Source organism: Lemur catta, chromosome 1, assembly GCF_020740605.2.
Source record: "Lemur catta isolate mLemCat1 chromosome 1, mLemCat1.pri, whole genome shotgun sequence".
NCBI classification, from domain to species: Eukaryota; Metazoa; Chordata; class Mammalia; order Primates; family Lemuridae; genus Lemur; species Lemur catta.
Genome location: NC_059128.1, coordinates 186628676 through 186656346, shown reverse-complemented (window position 1 = coordinate 186656346; position 27671 = coordinate 186628676). Strand labels below are relative to the sequence as shown.

The window sequence follows — 27671 nt, the reverse complement described above, 5'->3', positions numbered from 1 at the left end:
ACACTAAGCAGCAGCCACTCAGGGTTTTGCCATGGCTTGACATGTCTATTCTATATGGGCTACACTGTCAAATCCATTATCTTATATAATGCATTCGGCAATCTGATGATGCAGTATCATTAGTCCCATTTTTATATGACAAAAATAAGACAGCGTTATAAAGAGATGTGCCACATCACAAATAAACATGAGATTGGAGTCATGAATCTAGATCTTTCCCCTGTGAGGTCATGTTCAGTCCATTTCTCCACAACTGTCTCTTTTTGAAATCCCTTCAAAATTGTAGTGTGAATAAAATGCCATAGAGCCATCTTATTTCAGCAAAGTTCTACCATTGGCATGGGCATATAACCAGGTGCCTGCCCATCTCTGCTCTTGTCCACTGAGCAGGTCAGAGGCAGAACAGATTAGCAAGAACCTAGACTTACTGTTGTTCTTTCCCGGGATATTCCAGCATAGCTGTTCGAGCAACATTGTTCTTTGCAGCCCTGAAACAGATGCTAGCACTGTGGACCTGGAGGATCATCTCTGTCATTCTTATGGTGATTGATGACCCAAGAAATTGCTGAGGAGGAAGGAACATAACATTCTAAGAATTTAGGACCCCGATGTGGATTTGGTTCATTACCTTCTCCTACTTCTGCTCTAACAAGCTTAACTCTGCAGGAGTACATATTGTAGACATGGGATCATATGCCAAGGTCATCAAACATTAACTAACATTATTATTTTTTTATTTAAAGAGCCAGAAAGAGAGGCTCCCAATCTCGCCACCCCTGCCAGTTTTGTAATCTCATCTCCCAGTTTAGTGAGAGCAGCGAGCTGCCCAAGGGCCCCTCTGTTTCTAAGCGGAGTCCTCAGGAGGGAGGTAATTAGGCCTCCTCAGGGCATCCTTAGAGGTACCTTTAAAAACTTTACTTTGGCAACAGAGACCAGAAACCGTTCAGACTGGAAATTATCTGAGCCTCTTGTAACCTGGTGTGTTGAGTTAAGGCCAAGTTAATATTTAGAGGATTACAGAACTCTGGCAAAGATTTCTATAAAATTACCTCTGGGGTTAAAAGTGACAAATGGAAAAGAAATAACAACCCCTTTCATGAGCCCAGCCTGCCAGCCCCACCCCAACCACTGCACAAGTAAACACACACAGGACCAATGGCTGCACCAGTACTTGCATATTGGTGGTATGTTTCCTTGCTCTAGAAGAAAAGCAGAAGAGTTTGTTTATCTCTAGAAAAGGTCTTCTCTCCTATCTTTTTATATTAAATTTAAAAAGGAAGAGGAGAAGTAAAGGAGCAGGGAATGTTTATTACAAACCCAAACAAACCTTCCATTCATTAATAATACCATTTCCTGACTTTCCAACCCATTGGAATCAAAATTTGTCCTACCTCCCTGCCAGCCAAACTCTTTGGCATGCCCAGAAGGGTTGATGGCCATAGACAGAAAGTTCTCTTTGATCTGCCTGGAGGCCTTGGCTGCCTCAGTGACTCTTATTACCACTCCTGATCCCTGACTTCTGTGCTATACAAATCTCCCAATCATAAAAACAAGCAAGATGGTGTAGATGTAGAAAAGAAAGTCTTTGCGGTAAGAATTCTACTCATCAGCAATACTCATCAGCCTTATATCCAAAGAGCATTTCTTTGGCCCATACATTTTATTATTGCTTCTTCACTCTTCTTATTTGCTCCTTTGCAAATTCCTCTTTTTGCTCCCACTCTAGCTCCCTGCTTCTCTACAAATTTCATAGGTACCAAACAGCACCATGCCACCCCCACCCCTGCTGGGCCAGGAGAAGTGGCCAGTGCCTCACAGGCATCTGGTAGACCTCTGGAGGTTTGGGGGTTGGGGGTGGGGTTTGCAGGCTAACTTCAGACACCACTCAGTTCACTTATTCCATGAAGAGTCCAGGTACCCACACGTGCCAAGCCCTGTGCCAGAAACGGGGGAGCAAGCATGAGCAGTACAGGTCCCTGCGTGCCGAGCAACAGGGGTTTATTCCAGAGCAGCATTGCCAAATTTAGCAAATAGAAATATGGGATACCCAGTTGCATTTCAGATAAAGAACAAATCATTTCTTAGCACTTTTTAGTGAAAGTATAATAATTTTAGTATAGTATAATACATATTTAGTATGTCCCACTAGGGACATACCTATGCGAAATATTTGTCATTTATCTGAAATTCAGATTTGGCTGAGTTTCCAATATTTTACTGACAACCTTACCCTAGAGGCACCAAACCTGCCCCTCTTGGGGTCAGTGGATGTGTAGGGATTACCCCATAACTTCTCTCATGCCCAAAGTCTTCTCAGGAGGATGCTATAAAACAACCAGAGACTGAAGGAAGGCTGCTCCCAGCTTCTAAAGCTCTGACTCCTTCAGGGTCTGGGGCTTAGTAACCAATACCCAGTCACTGGAGACACAGGCAGGTAAAGGGGCCTGAGTGAACATCTCCTCCTAAAGCCTAATAGTAATGAAATCTGGTGTCTGTTGGCTGCCCATTGTGTGCTAGGAACAGTAATTCATGCTGATTCTGTCATTTAATCTTTCCAACAAACCCCTGAGTTATGTATGGTTATTATTTCCATTTTATAGATGATGAAATTGATATAAAGAGTATAACAAGGCGAGGCGTGGTGGCTCACACCTGTAATCCTAGCACTCTGGGAGGTCAAGGCGGGTGGATTGTGTGAGCTCAGGAGTTCAAGACCAGCCTGAGCAAGAGCAAGACCCCGTCTCTACTAAAACTAGAACGAAATTAGCTGGACAACTAAAAACACATATAGAAAAAAGTAGCTCGGCATAGTGGTTTTTGCCTATAGTCTCACCTACTCGGGAGGCTAAGGCAAGAGGATTTCTTGATCGCAGGAGTTCGAGATTGCTGTGAGCTAGGCTGACACCACAGCACTCTAGCCCAGGCAATAGAAAAATAAAAAAGAATGTTAAAAAAAAAAAAGCATAACAAATAAAAGATCTCTATAAGTAAGAAAAAATTTTTCAAAAATCAGAAGCTCATACAATAAAATTATCTTTATCCTATAATTATATGAAATTTGAAATTTGGGGGAAGAAAATGTGATTATTGTAAATATTATTACAACCCAGAGCTTTGCACAGAGAGAAAAAAATTATAAATTCATGAGAAATTGTTCCTCTGACAACTCATATGTTTTGAGATTTAAAAATTGGTATAACTGGGCACATTGGCTCATGCCTATAGTCCCAGCTACTCAGAGGGCTGAAGCGGGAGAATCTGTTGAGCTCAGAAGTTCAAGTCCAGCCTGGACAACATATTAAGATCCCATATCTAAAAAATGAAATGAAATAAGAAAATGTTAAAAATTGTATAATGCTCAATATCTGAGATATACATTTTGGGCTATGTTTTGTGCTTTACAAATTTTTTAAGTTTTAATAATTACAACTTTAGAAATTGTTAAAATAAAGCTATCTTTCAGTTTTGAAATGTGATTAAGTTCCAAGGAACCAGAGAAATACTTTAGTATTTAGTACAAGGACTGACATGGATAAAAAATAACACTCCCCAAAATTTCTTGTGTTGAGAAGGTTCATTAGATCTTTTATAATTAACCTTGGTAATCATCATGGTTTGTGAAATACCATCCAGTGATAGCATTATCTTGGTTTCATTTGTAATAGGAGTAAACATCTAGAATCTTCTGGCTAAAAGATGTCCAAGCCTCCCATCTATTTGTGTGCAGCCAGTATCACGTATATGTTAGAAAAAAAATCATTTTCAAGATTAGCCTTCATTCCCATGTACTAGTTCTTGAAATCTACTCATGTATATTTCATTCAAGCATGGCGTGCATAAATAAATGAACATTATGTAAAGCCATAGGAAACCTACATGAATTATGTAAGTAAAATATTTTTAAATTTTAATTTTAAATAAGCAACAGTTTATTAGGCAACAAACAATTGCCTTGTTACCTAATAGATGATCAACTCTTCTTACCACTTGGAACCACCAGCAGCTGTTCCTGGGCTGGACTCACAGGTGGATTCTGACCACCGAGGGGCTGTGACCACCGAGGGGCTGTAACCACAAACCTTCCCTCAATGCCAGGACTGTTCTCTGAGCCAGACAGGAAAACTGCGGTATCCAACCCTGCCAATTCACCTTCACCAGTGCCCACTGCAGATACAATGCCAGGATGGGTAGAATAGTCACCAGCCCTTCTGCATTGGTTCTCCCTGATAAGCAGTGCTGTTTAAAAAATAATCATGTTTTTCCCTCACCCTCACCCAGCTATGCCAGGTTCACTTTGGCCCTTCAGATAAAATAACCATATGTTTGAAAAAGCTAGGATTTTTCTGTAAGTCTGAGGCCCTTTCCTCAACATCAAGGAAAAATGCTAACGAGAGCCAAGTAAGTACACACAGACAAACCAACAAAATCGTTAAACCATCTTGGTGAATGCATTTTGGGGGATTATCATGTGGAGTAATAAAAAAATAAATATTTTGTCTTTGTCCCCAGTTCCTGGCACACAACTCCTAAACCCTTGGAATCTCCAGAGTGACGGGTGTCTTTTGTATGCTAATGAGATGACTAGTGGCTGGGTACCTCTAGATAGCTTCAGGATGGGGTCTGTTTGCTGGAAAGACCAAGGCATCATTACAGGGCTGGGAATTTCAGCCCTACCTCATCCCCTCACCCCCTCACCTCCAACCTCTGAGAAGGGGAGAGGAGCTGAAGACTGAGTCAATCATAACAGCAATAATTTAATCACTCATGCCTGCATAATGAGACCTCCATAAAAACCTGTAAAAGACAGGATTTGGGGAGCTTCTGGGTTGATGAACACATGGAGCTTTGGGGAGGGGGCACAATCGGAGAGGGTACAGAAGCTTTGTGCCCCTTCCCCTCTCCCTTGCCCTATGATCTCATCCATTTGGCTGTGTTTTGAGTTGTATCCTTTATAATAAACGAGCAATAATCAGCTAAAGTGCTTTCCTGGGTCCTATGAGTTGTTCTAGTGAATTATTGGACCATGGGGGTGAGGTGGTTGTGGGAATCTCATGACTTTATAGCCAAGTTGGAGAGAGTCTGGGTGAGCTGGGCACCCTGTACCTTCAACTGGCATCGGAATTGGGCACAGGCTGTGGAGTCTTAGGCTAATTCTGGGTAGTTAGTGCCAGGATCAAACTGAATTGTAGGACACCCATTTGGTGTCTGGAGACTTGGAGAATTGGTGTAAGGAAAAAGAAACCTACACATCTGATGTGAGGAGTATGGTGAAGGAAAACAGTTCACTTTACCTTTGTTTTTATAAGGAAAGAATTAATCCTAACATGACATGTTATGATGAATAGCAATTGCTAAATAAGAATTAAAGTAGTTCTAGGCCAGCTAATATTAGTAGACAGATCAGGGAGGATAGATGCATATTACTCTTCTGTAATTATTCAGCACCTCAGTGAGCATCAGAGAGCTATTTCTGCAGCTTATCTGCAGGCTCTTAGCTATAGCCAAGGCACTGTTAGTCTGCAGAAGAATTCCAAAATTCTACAACATATGGCCTCCACTTTAAAGGAGGTAATTTTAATGACCCACAGAGTGGTTTATAAACTCTGCTATAGAAGATATTTGGAACTATTAATTTCATTTATAGAAAACCTCCTTCATCCAATATCTTAAAATTCAAAAAGATATTTCTTGCTTCCAAGGTGAAAGTTATGCCGATTTCCATAAAATCAACAAAGCCATGAGTTTACAGTCTATATGAAATATTCTTACGCTATCAATTTTAGTACAAAATTGATAGTACATATCAGCACATATAAATTTTCTAGAAAATGTCTGGCATGAATTTTATGTGAAAGCCATACATAGGAGAGTTTCTAGATGAGGATATGGTAGATGACCATAAAAACTGTTTTTTATTCTTTGAACACTTCAAAAAGTATTTCTAATACAAAGTTGACATAAACACCACAGTTTCTAAATTTCTGATGAAATAAGCTACAGAAGCAATTTCAAAGACCTATGCCCACAGTAAGTATTCAATAAACATTTAGTATGTGACTAGTTACAAAAAAATTATCAGGCAAAGTTTTTATTTCTGAATAAGAGACAGTCAAATAGAGAGTAATACTGTTCTGAAGGGTGTGTTTTACTGGCATCTAATGCAAAGATTTCTATTCCTTTAGAAGAAAAATCAGCTCTGAAATTGAATCCCCTGAGAGAATGGAAGAAACCAAGATCATGGTAGCTGAAAAAGAAGACCATGAAAAGCTCCAAGTTAAAATCCAGGCTTTTGAAGACAAAATAAATGCTGAGAGCAATACCCCTGGCTCTATTAGAAGATATAGTTTGGGCCAAGTTTCTAAGGAAGAAAGAAAAAACATTAGATTTAACAGGTATAAATATTGTTTGGTTAGTTTTTTAAAGTATGCACTTCATGTTTGCTATTGGTTTTATTATCCTGCTGTTATAGTGGGCATTTTATATATCTTTTACCTATAGCCATCCAAAGTTCTGTCCTTTCATGAATGAAATATTATTCACAATGTTCTCATTATCCAAAGAAGCTCACTATTTTAAATGGGGAATACAAACAGAAAACAAATCTATGGCTTAATTTTTAAAATATAAATATGCCAATATGAAGAATGGCTTCTCTTGATTTCTGATGAAAAATCAGAAGCAAAAGTAAAAAAAGAATAAGTCTACCATTTTCCAGTCAATTTTGCCATGGAATTGATTTTTAAATCTTTGTTTTGGGAAGTGACCTAGATTTTCAAAGGTTTGGTTTATTACCTAATTTATTGGTGGTCTACATTTTATCAAATCTGTTAACAGTTTCACACTCCAGAAGAAGTAACTTTTTGTCCCAGTGTTACTACCATTTCTTTTCCTTATCAGTGAATGGTAACTTCTTCAACTTTCCCTGTGTTTGTCCTCTAGGTCAAAAAGTTTGGCTTTGCACACTGTGCTCACAAAGGGTGTGAGTTCAGATGATGGGGAAGATGTAGAGAATGGAGAGATACCAGCCAGCATCTCTCTTTCAGAAATAGACCCACTTAGCCAAAGAAGTGACAAGTTACCCTTTAAGACAGACACTGACAGATCACAGCTGGGAAATTCTTCAGTTTCACACCCAAATATTATACATATAGAATCAGAGAATTCACCAGAAACTGTTAAAGAAAACTTCCAGGAAGAAACTCCGGAGACACCCGCAAGTCCTACAGAATACCAAGATAAGCTCTACTTGCACTTGAAGGAAAACCTCAGTAAAGTGAAAGCATATGCCTTGGAAATCGGAAAGAAGATTCCAGTCCCTGATCAGTGTACCATTGAAGGTAAGTACCATGAAATTCCCAAACCTGAGGAATTTCAAAAGTCACTGCACACACACACACACACACACACACAAACTCAGATTACATAAATTGTCATACTGTTTTCTGGATCTTTGGCAAAAATAGATAATTTTTAATATACCTTGTATTATTTTAGTTATCTTTTTTTTTCAGTAAAGGTGATCATCTTCCTGATTCCTATTTGAACCTGCTTAGGTGCACCTAAGTTCACTGACTGTCTGATTTTTGCAAACCTCAAGATATATTATTTCTAGTTCCCTGTCCCCAGGGTTCAGGAAAACCCTGAATAGAGGTCTGTGGCCAAGAAGCAGGCTCTGGAGTAGGCATCCAGCCAGAGACATGTTCCATCCACATAATCACGCGAGAAAGCTGTGCATGACATTGAGCATCAGCTGCAAGAGCTTTTTCTACTATTCAACTTCTGTGTGCCAGGCACTGTGCTAATGTGCTCAAGATTCAGCTATAAACCAGACACCTCCCTGACCTCTTAGAGATTAAAGTACAGATGCTCCTCAACTTATAATGTGGCTACATCCCCACAAACCCATTGTAAGCTGAAAATACCATAAGCTGAAAATGTATTTAATACACCTAAGTTACCAAACATCATAGCTTAGCTTAGCCTACCTTAAACGTGCTCAAAACACTTAAACGTTAGCCTATAGTTGGAAAAAAATAAAGCCTACCTTATAATAAAGTGTTGATGTCTCATGTAATTTATTGAATACTGTACTGAAAGTGAAAAGTAGAATGGTTGTGTGGGCACTCAACCTACGGTTTCTACTAAATGAGTATCACTTTCACACCGTCAGGAAGTCCAAAAGTCGTAAGTCAAACCGTCTTAAATCAGGGACCATCTGTACAGAAAGAAAAGGACAAAACAGTAGGTAGTCAGGAGGGGACTTAAGAGGTAGGAGCCAGAAAGGGTGTGAGCTAGTCAGAAAACAAAGGACAAAGTGAAAAAAAAAAAGGATGTCAGGGGCAGCCAAGACCTCCTTCAGGCAGCACCAAAAAATCTTAGTAAAGTTTTAAGTAATGACAGGATCAGTAAAAATGTCTTACTGAGCCATTTTGGAGCCTGAGGCAAAAGGAGTTATTGGTAATATCGATCCTCTCTCTAGTTACAATTTTGATATTTTATTTATTATAGATTTTCTGCACTAACTTTCATGTTTTTAAAATGTTTGTCTTAATTACTAAATTTTTTTCTGGCATGCCTTTACATTTTGTGCCCTACTCCTTCCTAGTCCTAGGAAAGGTAATGGATTTGAGACACAAGTCCTAAGATGCCATAGTACTAGGGGCAGGCTCACTTTTCTGGTAGTGCGTTGAACAAGTGTGGACGGCTCAAAGGCACTGCCAGGCTCATAAGATCTTTCCTACAACAGTTTTTAGACAGTAGCCATGTTCATTCTTTGAGATTTAGGTGATGGTCCTGGCACTCTGGCAGAAAATGCCATCTTCTCACAGGCTACAGCCCTCATAGAAAAAGCCAGACAGCTCAGCCTCCAGCAAAAAACATAGCGGAAGGACAGGAAATCAAGTCATATTCACCCACCCACTGGCTATCAGGCTTAGCAGCTGGGAGGGTCCTGATTTCCCTACTCTACTTCCTATTCCTTCTTCCACTTCAAATGCTACTTTTCAGTTAGCATTCTCACGCTAACAAATGGGAAAGTCGGGTGATTCAAGCATTTGGTAATGACATTACGTTATCACTTAGCATGTCTGTGTAGAATCTGACACTTTCAAAGGTGTTTGGAATAATTTGATTAACCTTCTTAAAACTATTTTTAAAATGGTGACAATAAAAGTCACATTGCTTATATTTAAATATAAGTATAATTAAATAATAAGTATACCAGGGCTAGGAAATAGCTAAAATCAATAAAGCTAAACACTTTACAATTGCCCAATATGCTAATAATCTATGTATCTAATGCACAAGTTGGAGAATTTAATGTCAGAGAAGTTAAGTGAATTTCCCAGTTTAACAGAAGGAGTCTATAGCAAACATAAAGTTAAAATGGTGTTTTTTTCTTTTTAAGTTTGGCCTCAAGCATTAAAGGTTTGTTATACTGTTAGTTTTAACCTTGTGGAAATGTGGGGTAAGTTCTGTAGAGCTACTTCAAGCATCTAGTTGTCAAAAACACATGATATTTCTTTTTGTCTTAAATTATATTGGGAGTTAAAATTACATACTGTCCCTGATTTATGATGGTACAACATGATTTTTCAACTTTACAATGGTGCAAAAGTGATATATGTTCTGTAGAAACTGTACTTTGAAATTTGAATTTTGATTCAAAATTCTTTATAATAAATCTATTATAATATAGGCCTTGTGTTAGATGATTTTGCCCAACTGCAGGCTAATGTAAGTGTTCTGAAGACATTTAAGGTAGGTTAGGCTAAGCTATGATGTTTGGTAGGTTAGGTGTACTAAATGCATTTTCAACTTATATATTTTTTGTTGTTGTTTTTGTGTTCTGTTTTGTTTTGTTTTTTAATTTTTTTATTCCAGCATATTATGGGGGTACAAATGTTTAGGTTACTTATAGTGCCTTTTCCCCACCTGAATCAGGGCTTCAAACATGTCCATCCCCAAGATGGTGTCCATACCCATTAGGTGTATATATACCCATCCCCTGCTCCCCACTACCAACTGCCTGACACCCAATGAATGTTATTACTATATGTGCATTTAAGTGTTGATCAGTTAAAACCAATTTGATGGTGAGTACATGTGGTGCTGTCTTTCCATTCTTGGGATACTTCACTTAGTAGAATGGGCTCCCACTCTATCCAGGATAATACAAGAGGTGCTAGATACCATTGTTTTTTGTGGCTGAATAGAATTCCAAGCTTCTGCACAGCCAAGGAAACCATCACGAGAATACACAGACAACCAGCAGAATGGAAGAAAATACTCCCATGTTACACATCCGATAAAGGGCTGATAACTAGAATCTATATAGAACTCAGGAAAATCAGGAAGAAAAAAAATCAAACAACCCTATCAAAAAGTGTGTAAAAGACATGAACAGAAACTTTTCAAAAGAAGATAGACTAATGGCCAACAAGCATATGAAAAAATGCTCAGCTTATAGTTTATCAAGGCATACCCCATTGTAAATTGAGGAGCATCTGTAGTTTGAGAGTTAACAAGGTAATTGGTTTGTTCCCCTAAATATTGAATAAATCCATTATATTTACTTTAAAAGAAAAGTAGAGTATTTTCTTTGGATATTGATGTTTTATACCAGAGATGACTTAAAATTGAATATGTATTTTTTTAAATTGACATTCATTCATACTTTTGTAATTTCCTGGGCAATTCCTTGCATAGAGATATGTGTGAGGGATAGAAGATTCATATGACTCACAGCTAATGTATCCACTGAGAAAGGACTCAGGCTGATTGCAGGGGAAATGTTAATATTTCAGAAACAGTGTAAACCATTCAGTGAAACACCAGCAGTCATCTGGCTGACACAATTTTGCTTATTGTCATAAGATCGCTTGGCATGACAATATTACTTTTCTTTCCTTAAAAACTTATTGAAAAAGAAATTAGGCTTAATTGTGTAAGGTTTAATGTGTTATTGATATATAAGAAAGATATTTGATTTTTCTTGATGATTTATGCACAGTAATCAAGAAACAAAGAGAAGAAGCATAAAAACTACTTCTAAAACACTTAAAGAGACAAATAGCTGGCAGGAAACAACAGCAAAGTGTTAAGCATAATTTTGGACTGCTGTTACGAAGTCCATATTGTAACAACATAATAAAACAATCCTTGAAAGAAAATCTTTTTGTATTAAGTTTGGCCATATGAAAAAATTGATATTTGACTATTTTGATCTACAGAAACATCAATTTCAAATGCTTCAACCTAATACTTCAGTAATAAACTATGTTGAAAGAATAGGAACCTCACTTGTCACTGCACAGCAGAACTCGGTATGAGTAGAGTTAAGGTCACAAATAGCATCTTAACCCCAGTCAGCCATCTATTATTGCATGATATTGATCACACTGGAGACAGGCAATGGAGTGTAATGCAGTGTAAATGGATCAGTGCATATTTATCATCATGTCTGGAAAAAATGTCAAACCCCAGGTCTCATTGAGGTTGAGTCAGCAGTGTGATTTTGGATATAAAAAAGCCTTTTATTACCAGGTTAGTAATTCACTCCTGAGCCTTGTAGGCCTCTGGTATTTATGCTGGTTTAGTAACCATTAAAACCTATGTATTCAAAAGCAGAGCAATGGTCTAATGTCACTGCCTGTTTATATTTATATATGACAGGAAGAATTTTAAAAATTTTTTTTATTTAAAAAAAAATTTCTTTAATAGTAGAGATGGGGCCTCATTCTTGCTCAGGCTGGTCTCAAATTCCTGAGCTCAAGTGATCCTCTTGCCTCGGCCTCCTGGAGTGCTACAATTACAGGCATGAGGCACCATGCCTGGCCAACAGGAAGAATTTAGTTTATCTGCCAAAGGGAATTTTAAAAATCTGAATCATTGGTATTCATTTATGTGAATAAAAATGATTAGAGGTTAAAAAAAAACACATGATATTGAAATAAATCCTTGAAAATCTGGCCCATCACTGGAGATCCATAGGGATGATATGAAAGCTTACAAGAACCCATCAACGTTACTTTGAAGTATTTCCTGACCGGGTGAAAATGCATTCCATCTGTAGAGCATATCAGCAAACCTGACTTTCAGAAAGCTAATTTTTAAGCTAGTAATGTAGTCCTTTCTCAATTAGACCCACATGAGTTGATTTTTCTTAAAATAAAATTCATTGTAAATATCAAGGAGTGCGCATTGTTTTCATGGTTAATTACAATAAAGCTTCCTTATGAAAATTTGCATGTAGTCAAGTCCAACCCCAGTACTAGGGTGATTGTGGGGTCCTTACATCCTTCTTGTCCAGTTGGTCCAGTCTGGGGAATGATGATAATGTTCATCCACTCATCCACTTAATGGTTCTGGGGGAGGTTTCTCCCTTCCTTCCTTCCTTCCTTCCTTCCTTCCTTCTTTCCTTCCTTATACATTGGTCTAATCACAGAATCAGGATAATTTCTCCATGAGTTGAAGTTGTAAAATTTGGAGTCAGAAGAATCCTAAAGCTTTGTCACACAATTTGAGAAGGAGAAACAGCAAATAGGAAGATGCTACAAATTCCTTGGAGCCTCGTTTCATTTAGGTGGTCTCTTGGGCCCCTGTTTGAAGGACACTTTTAGGGAAAACTTTTTTAGAGAATTTTTCTTAATGCTTCAGGAATTTTCTTGGATTATCTTACTCATCAGCTCCTGTGTCTCCAAAGAGTAGAATTTAGTTGATAGAGGACATGACAATGTCTGGTTTCTACTTTCACTTTCTCCTGCCACACATATCCTGGTCCCAGTTATCTGTAAGAGCCCATGAGAGATATCCAAATAACAGGATTAAAGGAAGGTCTAAAAATCCTTTTGAAAAGATCATCTCCAAACTCTTCTACTGAGTTAAGGTCAGATCACTGCCCTTATACCTCCCTAGCCACGAGTAGGTGCAAGGCTCAGGCACGTAACCACAAATCACTAGTAATGATGTTAGGCACTTAAATCCACAACTTAACATGTTGCAAAGTTCCAAAAGAGGACATCAGATAATTTTATTTCCTATTAATTATATTTTCAAAAGCTCTTCTTCAGAGAAAAAAGTTTGGTTTTCTTTGAATATTTCAAAAATTAAAAAAAAAGAAAATTGTTTCTTACAACGCTGTTGTACAAAGGGGTAGATGGCTTGTCTTTACCTTGGGTTACCTGATATTTACCTACAGATGAGATACATATTCACCCAACTAGAAAATAACACAAAGTATAATTAAGTCGGTGAGCACATGTACACATTTAGGCCATTTTGTGTGAAGATCCGGAAGGGCTTATCTGACTGTCCATGGCATAAGTCATCCTAAACCTTGAAAAGATTAGTTCCCCTAATATAGCATCCACCTCAAGGGTATCTCTAATTGACTTAAAGGGACCTTGCTAACAAATAAACAGAGGAAAAAGTAAGTACATAAACAGGGCAAAAATGCGCAGAAGTGTATTTGAATATATCTCACTCTAAAGGTCAACATATTAAAGGACCTTTAATGAAGGAGGAAGAGGAGGAGGAGACGAAGGTGGTGTGAGAGCAGTAGTTTGCTGTGGCATATTTCATATTATTGAATATATGTTTCTAAATGTATCATTTTTAAAATAGAAGGTTATATGGCAATGTACCCTTAAATCCACAGTCAGTATTTTTATACTTTTTTAGGGAAGCTCAGACTCAGAGATTATTATCAGTCATCTGTTACTGTCATTTGGGGACTGTCTTTACTCCAAAGGATACAATGCCTTACAAAATGGTCCTGAGCCACGGACGGTCCCCGGAAGAAGAGTACATGCCAATCCAGTTTACCACAAACCAAATTTCAGTAAAGTGAATGTTATTGTTCCATTTACTTTCATTATGATACTGGCAGTATATGCCCAACAGGGAAACAGACTGGTCCCTGGATATCGTCAAATCTCATTTAAAAACAGAGCCAACAGAACAAATCCATATTTTTGAGCTCTGTTGGTGATGAAGAGTTGGTAGCCAGGAAACTGAAAAGAGATCATATGTCTGGGTAAAGAGTTTTGATAAGCCAGAGGAAAAGGCAGGGTGGGAGAGGGTAGATAATTTCCTCCTGTTTGCTACACAGCAACTATCAGTTTCAGATGATGGAGGATATTTAAATGTTTTTCCAAAAGCATAGGCAATTACATAGTTGAAACTAAGGAATCCAGGTATCTGATAATTTGGCAGGCATTTATCTGTGTCACAGTTAATTTTCAGAGAGGTACATATTGACCAATAGCAGACGACAGGGCCTTGTGTCACATGCTGGCAGGCCCACTGGGAGTGAGCAAAAAGGAGCTAAGGAAAGGATAGCTAATTCCTGTGTCCACATTTTTGCCCTGTCTACATTAGCGACTGGTGAATGAAACACAGGTTTTTTTCTTTTCTTATAAAAAGATTCAACAAACTTTTAAGGATAAATTGTTTTATAGAAAATAATCATTTTTCAGATAAAATATTTACATCAATTATCCTACAGCCATTAAAATATTATGCTAGCATTAAAATAAGACACAAATGCAAGAAACATAATGCTATCGCAGAAACTCTGAGAGTGTAACTCTGCTTCTCATGTGAAACCCTATAGTTTATAAGTTTAAATAAAAACTACTTTTTTTTGAGACAATGTCTTGCTCTGTCACCTAGGCTGGAGTGCAGTGGCACAATCATAGTTCAGTGCAGCTTCAAACAGCTGGGCTCAAATAATCCTCCTGCCTCAGCCTCCTGAGTAGCTGGTACTACAGGCACATGTCACCAAGCACGGCTAATATTTCTTATTTTTTGTAGAGAAAGGGTCTCGCTACATTGCCCAGGCTGGTCTCAAACTCCTGGCCTCAAGTGATCCTCCTGCTTCAGCCTCCCAAAGTGTTGGGATTACAGGCATGAGTCACTGTGACCAGACAAAAACTGCTTTTTAAAAATGATCACTTAAGTTTAATGCTTGAAGAAATGTTAATCTGGGAAGTAATATCTTGTCTGCATGGCTAGGGACAATGAGAAGTGACCATGTCTCCCCAACAAGATTTCCAAGGCCTCGGGCCCAAGAACCTTGCGTCTGTTTCTTTGGTGTTTGTGCACAAAGCACCTGGTGTTGGGCCAGGCATGACACGACTCAGCCAGCCATCCCTAGGGTTCCCTACTCTCTCAAAGCTGAGGAATTGGTTAATGATGACCAAAAAGTCCTTTTTTATATGCTTTGGATGTTCTTTGGAGACCTGTCTGGGGACAGTGGAGGTTGCCGTGCTCATTTACGCCTTCATTCACTCATCAGCCAACACTTATTGGGAATCCTGTGTGTACCAGGCACTGTGCTGTGGGCAGGGGACACAATTGTCAATTGTCCTCAAAATAGTCACGGTGTCTGCTTTCATGGGACTTACATAAATGCATAGTTACAAAGTGACATAAGTTATCTTCAGGAAATAACATGGTTCTGTGAGGGCACATCACATGGAAGCTGACCTAAACTGAAGAGACAAGGAGGCTTCCCAGGAGAAGGGACTCTTGAGAAACGTGAAGGGTAAGTAGAGGTGTGGGGGCAGGACAGAGCCGTCTGTCAGAGAAAAGAGCCTGTGCAAATGTCTCTCCTGTGGAGAGAAAGCACAGTCCACTCCAGGGACCGAAAGCTGGCCCTTGGGGAGCACTGAGGTGAAGTGAGGGGAGAGGGCTGTTCAAGGCAGATGGGGCCAGACCCCACAGGAGTCTATCCTAAGAGAAAAGTCAGATTTGAAAAGATCTCCCTACCTGCAGTGTGGAGAATAGTCTGCAGATGGAGCTAGAGAGAGGCAACTGCTATTCTACAGGCAAGAAATTCATTCATTCATTCATTCATTCATTCAACAAACATTTATTGAGTGCTTACTGTATGCTAGGCACTGGGGATATAGCAGCAAACAAAACCAAGTCTCTACTGTCTTGGAACTTATTCTGTGGGATGATATAGACCAAGAATAAAAAAGAAAATATATAGCACAAAGTCAAGTAGTGATAGACACTATGAAACAAAACAGAGTTGGGGGTAGAGAGACGGGGGAAATGGGACTGCTATTTAGGCAGAGTGGTTGGGGGCAGGCTCTCTACTGAAGTGATTTTGCAATGGAGACCTGAATGAGAAGGAGAATCTAGGATGGCACAGCAAACACTAAGCCAAGAAGGACACTTTATGTGTGGGAACTTGGACGACAGGTGGTGAGAAGAGTTCACTCCAGATATATTTCAAAGGAAAGTTGTCAGCAGTGCTGGCGAGTTGAGCCTGATCATGCAATAGATAGAGGTGTCCTTTACTGAGACAGCTAAGACCAGGGAGAGGACATGCAGGGAGATAGAAATCAAGAGTTTGGTTTTAGACACATGACTTTTGAGATGACCGCTCACTTGTTTTAATTAATAAACTTTATTTTTGATAGCAGTTTTAGGTTCATAGCAAAATTGAAGGGAAAGTACAGAGAGTTCCCATTTACCCCCATCCCCACGCAAAAACTCCCCCACTACGGCAGTACATTTGTGCAATTGATGAACCCATACTGACATATCATTATCACCCAAAGCCCATAGTTTATACTGAGGTTCACTTTTGGTATTGTATCTTCTAGGGGTTTTGACAAATGTATAATGACATGTATTCACCATCGTAGGTGGTGATTGTAGAATTGTTTAACTTCCCTAAAAATCCTGCTTTCCCTCTTCATCTTGACTATTCATTCTTCATTTATCCATTCATCCATTCATTCTACAAATATTTTTGAATGCCTACTACATGCCAGCACCATTCTAGGAACCAGGGAAACATCATTGATCAAAATAAGCAAATATTCTTGCCTTCATGGAGATGGTTCTAGTGGGAAAAGACATATGATAAATAACGGAAATAAGTAAAGCATGTAGGATGTTAAAAAGTGTAAAGTGCAATGATAAAAAGAAATAGAGCTGGCTGAGAAGAGCCAAGACAAAGGAAAGGATTTACATATATGCATATATGTATAAATTTGGAGGGAGAGGGAAAGTTCTAGAAGGATACACATCAAAGTATTACCACTAGTTTTCCCTGAAGAATCAGATTGATGTGAATGGAGGAAAAGTGGAGAGGGAAGGGGGAACGTGCACATTTTAATATATGCATTTCTGCAAGGTTTGGAATTATTTAATAAGAAGAATTGGCTTCAATAATAGAGATGCAGGTAATTAAGACCTAGAGTTATTACTTGGGCTCCCAGCATCCCGTCTAAACTAGGTTCCAGTCTCAGCTCTGCTGTAGGGCAATTCCAATTCCTTCAACAGGTTACTTTACCTCCTTGGGCTGCCACTTCCTCACCCTTATCCCAAGAGTATATGACGGTGTCATGGGTTCTCAAGCTGTGATCCCTGAAGGCTCTGAGGGACCCCTTCAAAGGGGCTCTAGATTCCCCAATTTCCTCCCTCCCCCTGCCCTGCAAACAGAGCAGCTCTAACCTAAATGGTTTTATACATAAGTCTTCCTGATGGGTATTTAAAACAAGAAACTTAAAGAAAGTTAAAAAACACTGGGCTGGATAACCTTCAAGGTCCTTTATGTTCTAAATGCAATTAATTCTAAGTATTGTATGGCAGCACTGACAAAATATAAAACTTTATTTGGCCAAGCTTTTCATCAGCCTCAAACAACTTGATTGCTAATTATGTTAATTTATATTTTATGTATGTATGTCTATGATATATTATGTATATCTCTAATATAAAGTAAGAAGAACGTTTTCTTTCATATTAATTTCCTGCCCTTTCTCCAAATATCTGCATTCATCAGTTTGCTACAGTCGGGAGAAAATAGGCCAGATTGTTCAATACTCTCCAGGCAGGAGAGAGGGCTGTGGAGGCTGGGTGCCTCCATGCTACCCTCCTGGGCTTCCAGTCACCATGGGATGTGCATCTCCACCCACCTCCTGCTGCACTCCAGCCCTCTCCCTTCACTACTTCAGGAAAATCTCAGCTATGTGTCTATGGCCTTAGTCCTTTATTGTGGCAGAATGAGCAACAGGTATCTCTAGTCAGCCATCCTGCTCCACCTCAGCTCCTGGAGGCCTTCATTTCTTCCAACAGGAACTGATATCATTGTTCTTTGGACCATCTTCTCTCCAGTGAATCTACATGATTTTTTTTCTAAATTATTTTAAAAATAACCTTGAATATACTTAAATAAATGCTATCTTTTCCAATAAATGCAAACAAGACAGTTAAGATTATTCCTACATCCTTATTATACCTACTGAGATTTTATTTTACAGTCACACCAACTCATAAATACAGTTACACCATAGGGCTTTTTGTTTGATTGTATTTTTAACAAAATCTTTAAACTGTAATAAACAGGTAAGTCTACTATAAAAGAAACAAGACAAGCATAGATATTCTTTATGTTCTTGCAGTATTGATACTGTACAATCTCTCAGTATAATGTCAGTTGTTCATTAAACACAAGATGTTTGTTGCTGTTTCTGGAAATTTTGTCATATTTAACTTTATATTCCCTGGACTCTTGTGTGATTTGAATTTATTTGCAACAGCAAGGAGAACTATTTTATCTTCTTAAAGTAATTCAGTAACTATATAAATAAAAGGGTCTAATTGAGAATTTAAAGCACCAAAATATGAGGAAATTTCCAAAGCAAAAAATAAAACAATGGCATATTGCCATCCTTGATTAGTGAAAGTATTATCTGTGAATATGTTTAATGTGAGTTAAATTGCCCTAATGGGTGAAAGAACCCATCTAAGTTCAACTTAGGAACTGGTTTTTCAAACACTTAAGAAATTCTCAAAAGCTTTTAGTCAAGCATTACTACTGTTAACTTTTGAACTCAAGCACATTTTTAAGGAAATGTAATCCATGTGTTTCAAACTCATTTTCACTTTATCCACCAAGATATGCTTTGTAAGTTCCTCCAATCTGTATGAGGTGTTTTACTGATAATAGACAACTCATCGAGAAATGACCTTTACTGATCTTAATAAGAGGCCTGAACCCAGATTGCCATAACGATAAACTTAATGAATTTTGAAGCAAAAGTAATCTTTTTCTGGTTTTAGTCACACTTCTTTCCTTCTATCTCAAATACAGTGAATAAAAATGAAAATAACCTGACACGGAATCAGCAGGCTGTGGGCAAGTTTTGTGCAGGGAGATGTGAGTAAGCCACTCTATTCATTCACTTTAGGCAAGATTGGCCTGGAATGCCACTACGATAAAATAATGGAGGAGTAGGGGAGGTTAGGTACAATATATGAACCAAAGGGTCTACGAGGAATTCCCCTTCTCTTTTTCAATCCACATTCTACACCCTCACCACCCCACCTTCTTGGAAAGAAGCCTGAGATAATTTCTATTAGCAGTGCATTCATCTGTGTTCCCACCTCTGTCACATTCTCCAGACAGATGAGGGTCTGGAGACACAGGACAATGCAAGAGGGAGTGAGGGTGTGGGAGGTCCCCAGTGAATGGGCCAGTATCATAAGAGCAGTGGAGCCCTTAGCTGCCTCTACCCTGCCCACCCAATGCAGGGCCCAGCACTTGGCAGCACCCACCCAGGGGCAGGAGCAGGGTCGCCATCTTTGGTGGCCAGCTGACCAGGGCAGAGAACTCGATGCAGCAACAGATCCAGCCACAGTCAGCCCCTGCAGCCAGCATAGGCCTTCCCAGGTCACAAGTCAATGCCTTCACAGATAAATGACTTTCCTAAAATACTTCTTTGTCCCCTGAGAGAGGCTTCCTGAAGACTTCTACTGCCCTCATATGAAGTTCCCAGCTGGGCAAGCAGAAATCCACGGCACTAGATACAGTCTTTTCAGACCCTGGGGGCCTCAACCAAACTCAAGGTGGGACAGGAACAGCCCTTGGAGCCTGGAGAGATTCCTTGGGCCCTGAAGTAGGATTCAGTGTGCCTTGTTTAGGTTTCCAACAGCCTTGGCTCTTAGGGCTCTGTTTTAAATAATCCAGTTATCTAACACCTCCCACACACAAATACTTTGTGGGATACCTACTGAGAGTGGTGAAGGGTTGGGGTCCCAGAGTCAGAGCCAGAGTGGAGCATCCCAATCACAACAACTAAGAACAGGTGTCAGCACCAAAGTTCCGAGTTCATATCCTTGCGATATGACCGCAGGGTCTTGACCTTCGCTATCCCAAGTGCCTAGCACAGTGCTGGGCACAGAGCAAGTGCTCAGCACTGCACACCTCAGTGAGGAAAAGAACAAATGAACAAACAAATGAAGAGCACGGAGCAGGCCTGCCCAGTGCCGGACCTAGTAGATGATGTACATACTGTTAGTACACAGTCCTGGCTTGCAACTGAATCACACTCTTTCTGTAGGCTTTAACATTGCATATGACTCTTCACTTATGGTTAGAGTAACAGCCCTTATTTAATTAGGAAAAGTTAATTGAAACATAAAAGTGTGAAAAGTCATGGAAACTGTCACAAATAAATTATCCTTCAAGCTCAGCACTGAAAACGAGGCAGAATGGTAAAGATGTTAACCATTTGCTGGGAATATATGCGTGGTAGCTTTCAAACGTTTGATATGTTGAAGAAAACACAGAATTAGTGGAAACTGATGGGAACTGTTAGGTGATTTTTAGTAAATAAGCTTCATCATCATTATTTATACCAGTAGAGAAGTGCAGGAGTGAGCCATTTGGGGTGGGGAGTCTGTAGCATGGTCTCCAGCAGCCAGGCGGGAGCCAGAGGCTTCGGCTTACAGACTGAGCCTCTGCATCTCAATGTCTTCCTCTGCAATGATGGCCGATGCATTGCATATTTGAAAATTAATTAAGGGAAGCATCTAAAATGTATTACTTTTAAAAGCTCTTAGTATTTTTACTTCTAAATTCAATATTCACATTATAGGCTCTAACTATCGTGGACATTAATTACACATGGACTTTCATCTCTAGGAAACTGTTAGGGGGAGGGGCACTGTGTAACTCCTCCCCACCCCCCCCAGCCCACCCATATCCAGGAAAGGCCTGGGTTGAAGGGTGGACCTGGTGAAGACTTCTCCCCAGGACAGGTACACATGTGGTGGCACCTTATTCTCCAAACTAAAAATGGGAGCTGAAGAAAAAATATTTTAAATATCAATGTATCTATACCCAATGATCTCCAGACACAATTCTTAGTTTCTGCGTATTTAGCACATCTGAGGCTGGTATCAGCTGAAATCATTTTATATATAAAACAAACTTAGTTGACCACTTATCCTTTGGGGGGCCAGCCCACTGTGATAATAATGTTGTGACAATTGATAGGTTAACTGAATCTATTATAATGGCACGGCCCGATTCTTATTTCCTGTTGGAAAAAGATTTTTAGTGAAAGTAATTTTTTTTACAATTATAAAAGTATAATGTTCATTGTAAAAATTTGGAAAATGAGACAAAGCTAAAGAAAATCAGCCTCAATCCTGTCATTTTAACACAGTTAGGAACTTTATGTATTTCATTCCAGGATTTTTTTCTATGTTGGGAAATATTTTGACCTTATGAGGGAGGACTATTTTTCAAAGATGCTTCACTTTTTAATCATGATGGTGAAAATTTAGGTTTGAAAATATGGAATAGTTTAGAAGTACAATTTAAAGATCTAAACTAGCAATGTTCAGCTATAGCTTCCTTTGCTACAAAATTTTAGCAGGATGATCTTTGAAATAGAATATTTTTGTGGAAACACTGAAAACAGACCTGTTAGCTGGCATTTTATTAATTTTATATGTAAAGAAATGTTAGATTTCTCTCTATGAGAAACATTTATCTCACTGCTATATTGGATTCAAGATGTTGTATTTAGATTGATACCTTTCTTTAAGAAGATATTCCTTTGCATTCCTTGGTGAAATATATTTCTTTCCTGCCTATGGCATTCTTTGACAATAAAAGTAAATATAATAATTCCCAAAATTTTAACTTTCTTCAAACAAGTTTAAAATATAGAAAACTGTTTATATCTTGTTTTACAAATATTATTCACTGTTAATCAGCTTGTGTTCCAGACCAAGGGTTGGCAAACTTTTTCTGCAAAACACCAGGTAGTAAACATTTCTGGACAGAGACAGGTCATGTGGTCTCTGTTGCTGCTACTCCACTCTGCCATTGTTTGTGAGAGCAGTGAGAGATCACACATAAGTGGATGGCCATGACTGTGCGCCAAGAAAACTTTGTTTAAACAAATAAGCAGTGAGTCAGACTTGGCCCATGGACAGTAGTTTATCAACTCTTGCTCTAAGCCATCATTTTTTTCCAGTTGCCACATTCACCAGGAGTTTTATGTTAAATGGCATTTGAGGGTTTTTGACCCTCCTTGCAAGACTTGCAGTCAGCATGGCTAATTGAACATATGTTCATTCTCCACTAACACCTAAATCCCACTTAAATAATAGCAATGCAATTGAAAGGTATCAGCTTAGGAGAATGGGGGAGAAGACGGCAGACAAAGGATGTCAACAAAGTGTTTGGCACAGGAAAGCAGATGCAACAGTGTTCACTGACCTAGCCCTAAACAGGGCTCAGGCAAAACCACTTGTGGTCCAAGAGAGGCACCACGTAAGACAGATTTTGTACAACTCTGCTGGCCGCAAACTGCTCCTCGGTAAACCTGGGCCCTGTCGCTGTTGAGCTACCACACTTAGCTCATTTGTAAAACTCGAAGTAATTGAATTGGGGAGGGAGCTGGCTCTAACTCTAATTATAAACATTGTGGTATTCAGGGGGCTTTTGGAATGAGGAGAATAGGGCCAACAATAACTAGCAGTTTAACATCCATTGCTTCACTGCTATTAAGCTATTCTGAAACCCTCTCCCTCCAGCCTTCTTTCTAAGACCCAAGGGAAATATCTGCTAATATTTGCAGTCACTCTTAGTAGCCATTGATGAGGGAGGGGCAGAAAATGGGAAGACAAGAAATGCCAGAAAGACGGCTTCTAGGCTGCTGATTTGCATGTCAGGGTTTCTGTCCATAGGAAGGAAGTGGCTGGCGAGGGAGGCTGGTAGCTATGGTGCCCACTGGGCTATGTGGTGCCTCGCTCCACCACCCTGCTCGAGCCCAGTAAACAAAGGCCGTGTGTTAGGAAGCAGTGTGTTTGGTTGTGACAGATGCAAACTTCAAGGGTCGCTGGGGTCATATAAAACAGGCTTCACTAACTTTGAGCCATTAACTCCCGTCTCCTTTTCCCAGCAGAATATTTGGAGAATTGATGAGAAAAAAACACATGCACAGTTGACTGGTTTGTTTTTTCAGAGGTGAACACTCTTTGTACTCTGTTCTCTCTTTTGTCCCACAGCAGACGCTGGTTATATTCAGGTCCTGTGTGCTCTATTCAGAGGGAAAAACATTTGTACTTCTTGGGCAGGATTATCTTTCCTTTGATTTGACTTCCTTTACTCATAGTAAATCTTCCTATCCTCTCCCTCCCTTTGATGTTCTCCTCTCCTGTCTCAGTTGTGTTTGCATTTCCTTACCCCATGCACATTCCTTTCATTCTTTATGCTGCTGGTCTAATCTACTTGAGAATGTCAAAGAAAAAACACCTCCCAATGTACCAATACCCACAGACTTTGGGCTTTTCAGCAGCAGCTTTTCAGAGAGCATTTCATTGACTTTGAGCATCATAATATTGATGAAGGTGATGAGGGAGGGGACTGGTTACTGATTTTCAGTTTTGACAGAATATAAAGTTAAAATCAGCAGTCCCTCCTCCCCAAGTGGATTAGGAAAGACATGAAATACAGGAAGCCATGACTCTTCCCTGGCAGTGGAGCATTGTCTCGGCCATCACTGCTACCACTAGATGCTGTCTGCTCCTGGATTTTTACCTTAATGTGGATACTGAGGGCACCTTCACACCCGGGACCACCTGCAAGGACATCTGCAGACAGCCCACAGTATTTACGCTTGGATTTATGTTAAGTGGCAGTTGTTTGGGGGGAAAGACCACCTCAGCAACATCAGAGAGAGGTAAAATTGTGGGCATTTGCCGTGTTGGCCCTGCAGGAAGAGCTTTGGGCATCTCGCTCAGAGTGAGGTGCACAGTGGTTCAAACAGGGAGGAGAAGTTATAATCTTAAAAAAGAAATAAAATTGACCAACCCCATTTTGTTAAACCCTTTATTACCATTTTATTCTTGAAGCAAAATGCAGTCACATCGTTTCCTGTGAATCACTGAGTTTGATGTAAGTTGCTTTTTGGGAATGTGATCTCCTAAAGGTGGGACATGGAGGGAGGTCTTTTCTAAGTCCTCCTCCTGTGCATGCTTGGAAAATAGACTGCCCCTGTTGCCAGAAATAGTTTTTAGAGTTCTATTACAAGAGTTGCCAGTAGATCTTAGAGGGCATCCAGCCTAAGTTGACTTCGAAGTCATCTATCACGGTCAAGGTCTTTACAAATTTAAAAACAAAAACAAAGGCCACCAGGCCTGGCATGGTCTTTGAAGACTGCACAACTGAGCCCCTACCCCTCTCCCCTCGCCACTGTACGCCAACCCCATTGCCCAGGTTCCTTCCCACTCAGGACCCAGATCGGGACCACTTTGCCCCTCACTCTCCACCTCGCTCATTCCCACTTGTCCCTTCCTAAGAGCAGCTGTCTTGGACCCCAACACAGTCTAAATTTTCTGCTCCTGTATTATTCTTTGAGGGTTTTTTTGTGTGTGTTTTCTTCCTTCATGGTACTTATCACATTTGTATTTTTGTATATAATTTTTATTGTTTTTCTCCTCCACCAGAAAAAACTAGGTAGCACCTCTTTTATAGACTATTGCATATCAAATGTTTGCACTGTAGGAACTCAGTAAATACTTGTTGAATGAGTGAGCTTTTGAAAATTCTTATGAGTTTTTGTCTATATTATAATAAACACCTTTTAATAATTTTTTTTATTTCTTAGAAAAAATCTTTATAAAGTGTACTATTAGCCCATTTTAACATTTGTATGCCTGGATATTTAGGATTTTATTTTTGCAACTTCTATGTTGACCACCTTCTTCTTTACTAACCCCTACCCCCTCCAAAAAGAAAACAGAAAAATAGGGAATTATTATAACTTATTGAGCAAAAAATTTGGCACTTGATCTTGGATTGCTCTTTTTTTTATTTAATCTATTCACATATTCCTACTATCTTGTTTTTAAATTGTAAGACTCTTGATGAGTCTTTTTACTGTTTTAGCCCCCAGCCCAATGCCCCATTCTTGGTAAATCCCCAAAGTATTTGTTGATAATGAAGACATTGGACATTTCCTGGTACAGGATAACAAATGAAATCAACCTCCCTCAAGCTTAATGGCTATCCTTGTTGTTACGGCAACTAGACCAATGAAAAGTAATCTGTAACATTTTTCAGAACTTGTCCTCTAAGAGTACAATTGTAACTACCTTCCGCAGAGACTTTCAGTCTAACTTGTAGCCTGAAGAATTGTGTTTCCTTTACACTAGAATTATGTTCTAAAATTGGCTTTCAAACTCATGGCATATCCCCAGAATTGGCTGCACAAAATTAGTTGCTTTCTATTCAATGAAACCCCACTTAGCAGCAGCGAATGAAACAAGATGCCCCCTAACTTTCTCATGTCAGCCACATGATCATGAAATCAAATTACAATAAATGGTGGGCATCTTAGGAAACCAGGCTTGGTTAGGAGTTGCTATAAGGCCACTTCTATTACAGTAAGGGCTTCAGAGAGTTTGATATAGTTGATACACACTACATGGAGGTCCTGCACACCCTGTACCAACCTGTCTGACACAATCAAACCTTCTGGTAAATACATATCACCCTACCACAAGCATTGTCTTGAGGCCTGGTGGTGGCCAGGCCAGAAGGTCTTAGTTCAGAATTGCCAGCTGAAGAGAGCAATGTGATGGATGACTCATATATAGACAATCTTAGGCTCATCCTTCCTTCCTCGAGGGAAAAAATGTAAACAGGCCCATGTTAGTGGAGTTTAATAATAAAATTTCCTAAAATTTTCTGTGCCCCAAATCTGGTTGCTGTTACACATTTTGTAGAATTGCAAAGTAATTGGTAGCACATGGAATGGTACCTGCAGGGGATCACGGCTTGCCTGCCTTATTTGCCTCTGTACGACTTTTGATAAATCTCTGCTTGGTAGAGCCAAATGTTTATTTATAACATCTGGGCTTCCACTGACTAAATGTGACCACAAAGTGACTCTGTATCATTGCCAGAAATCAACTACATTACCATTATGCAAAAAAAAAAAGTGTATGTATTTGATTTAAAATTCATATAAATTCCAAAATTACTTTCATGTCTACAAACTGTGCTAACTCCTATGAAAATACCCCAGATTTATTTCTGATCATGTTGATATTGACTACTTTGTATCGTTACTGTTTGGACATCTAACTTTGTATCCTAACTGTTTGGACCATCAAGAGTGTGTGGTAGGAAAATGCTGAGTTATTCCAAATGAACTTCCCTGGAGGTTTTATGATTGGATAAGTAAGTGCTGCATCAAGTTCCGCTTCCCAGCGCTGAGTGAGACTCATTGCTGTTGTTGGAGAGCGCATTCTTTCTAGTGGATAACAAAAATTCACTGGAGAAGTAATAAAAGTGTCAATATAGTCATTTAAAGATAAGTTCAATTTTGTTAGTTTCATAATTTATATTTCATATTCCTACTTTGGGGGGATTATTGGCTAAATTCCTGAAAATTTTAGAAACAACACTGAAATTAATCCAAAAATTTGAACAACGTTGCCACAATAACCTTTTTCTGTAATTGTAAGCCGTGAGTCACCCAATCAGAAATGATCCTGATTTGAGCGCTGTTTGTAAGAGCTGCTGCACAGCTATCTGTACAACAGGAGACCAGGAAAGTGACAGCAGGTATCACTATTCAGAAACATCTCCTTCACAATTAATATGACAGTTTTATTTTTAAATTTGGACATTATAAAGATAAGGAAATAATTATTTAAAAATATATGACCATTCCTCAACAAGTTAGACGTGGAATTACCATAGGACCCAGCAATTCCATCCTGGGGTATATACCCCAAAGAATTGAAAACAAGTGTTTAAACCAAAGCATGTACATGAATGTTCATAGCTGTGTGACTCCAATAACCAAAAGGTGGAAACAACCCAAATGTCCATCAATGAATGAATGGATAAACAAATGTAGTATACCCATACAACGGAATATTATTCATCCACAAGAAAATGAAATACTGGTGCATGCTACAACATAAATGAACCTTGAAAACATTATACTAAGTGAAAGAAGCCAGACACAAAGGGCTATTTGTTATGATTCTGTTTATATAAAATCTCCAGAATAGGCAAATCAGTAGAGACGAAATGCAGATTTGTGGTTGCCAGGGGCTAGGAGGAGGGGGAATGAGGAGTAACTGTTTAATGGGTAAGGGGTTTCCATTTGGGGAGATGAGAAAGTTCTAGAACTATACAATGTTGATGGATGCCCAACATCAGAACGTCCTTAATGTCACTGAATTGTACATTTTAAAATGGCTAAAATCATAAATTTTATGTTATGTGTATTTTACTACAACAAAAAATTTTTTAAATATATGACCACACAATCTGTGGCAAACTCCATACTTAATAAGCAGCAGAGCTTCCATAAATAAACACTAAAAGC

General features: G+C 39.1%; 1 protein-coding gene across 5 annotated transcripts in view; it reads left to right on the top strand.

Moving 5' to 3' along the window:
* VEPH1 (ventricular zone expressed PH domain containing 1) overlaps nt 1-27671 on the top strand; it is a 211061-nt gene that overhangs the window by 105784 nt on the left and 77606 nt on the right. For all 5 annotated transcript variants that reach the window (XM_045539535.1, XM_045539534.1, XM_045539536.1 and 2 more), the window contains 2 exons: nt 6183-6392; nt 6940-7337. In XM_045539535.1, the coding sequence (XP_045395491.1) occupies nt 6183-6392; nt 6940-7337 (608 nt within the window). The remainder of the gene's footprint in view (nt 1-6182; nt 6393-6939; nt 7338-27671) is intronic.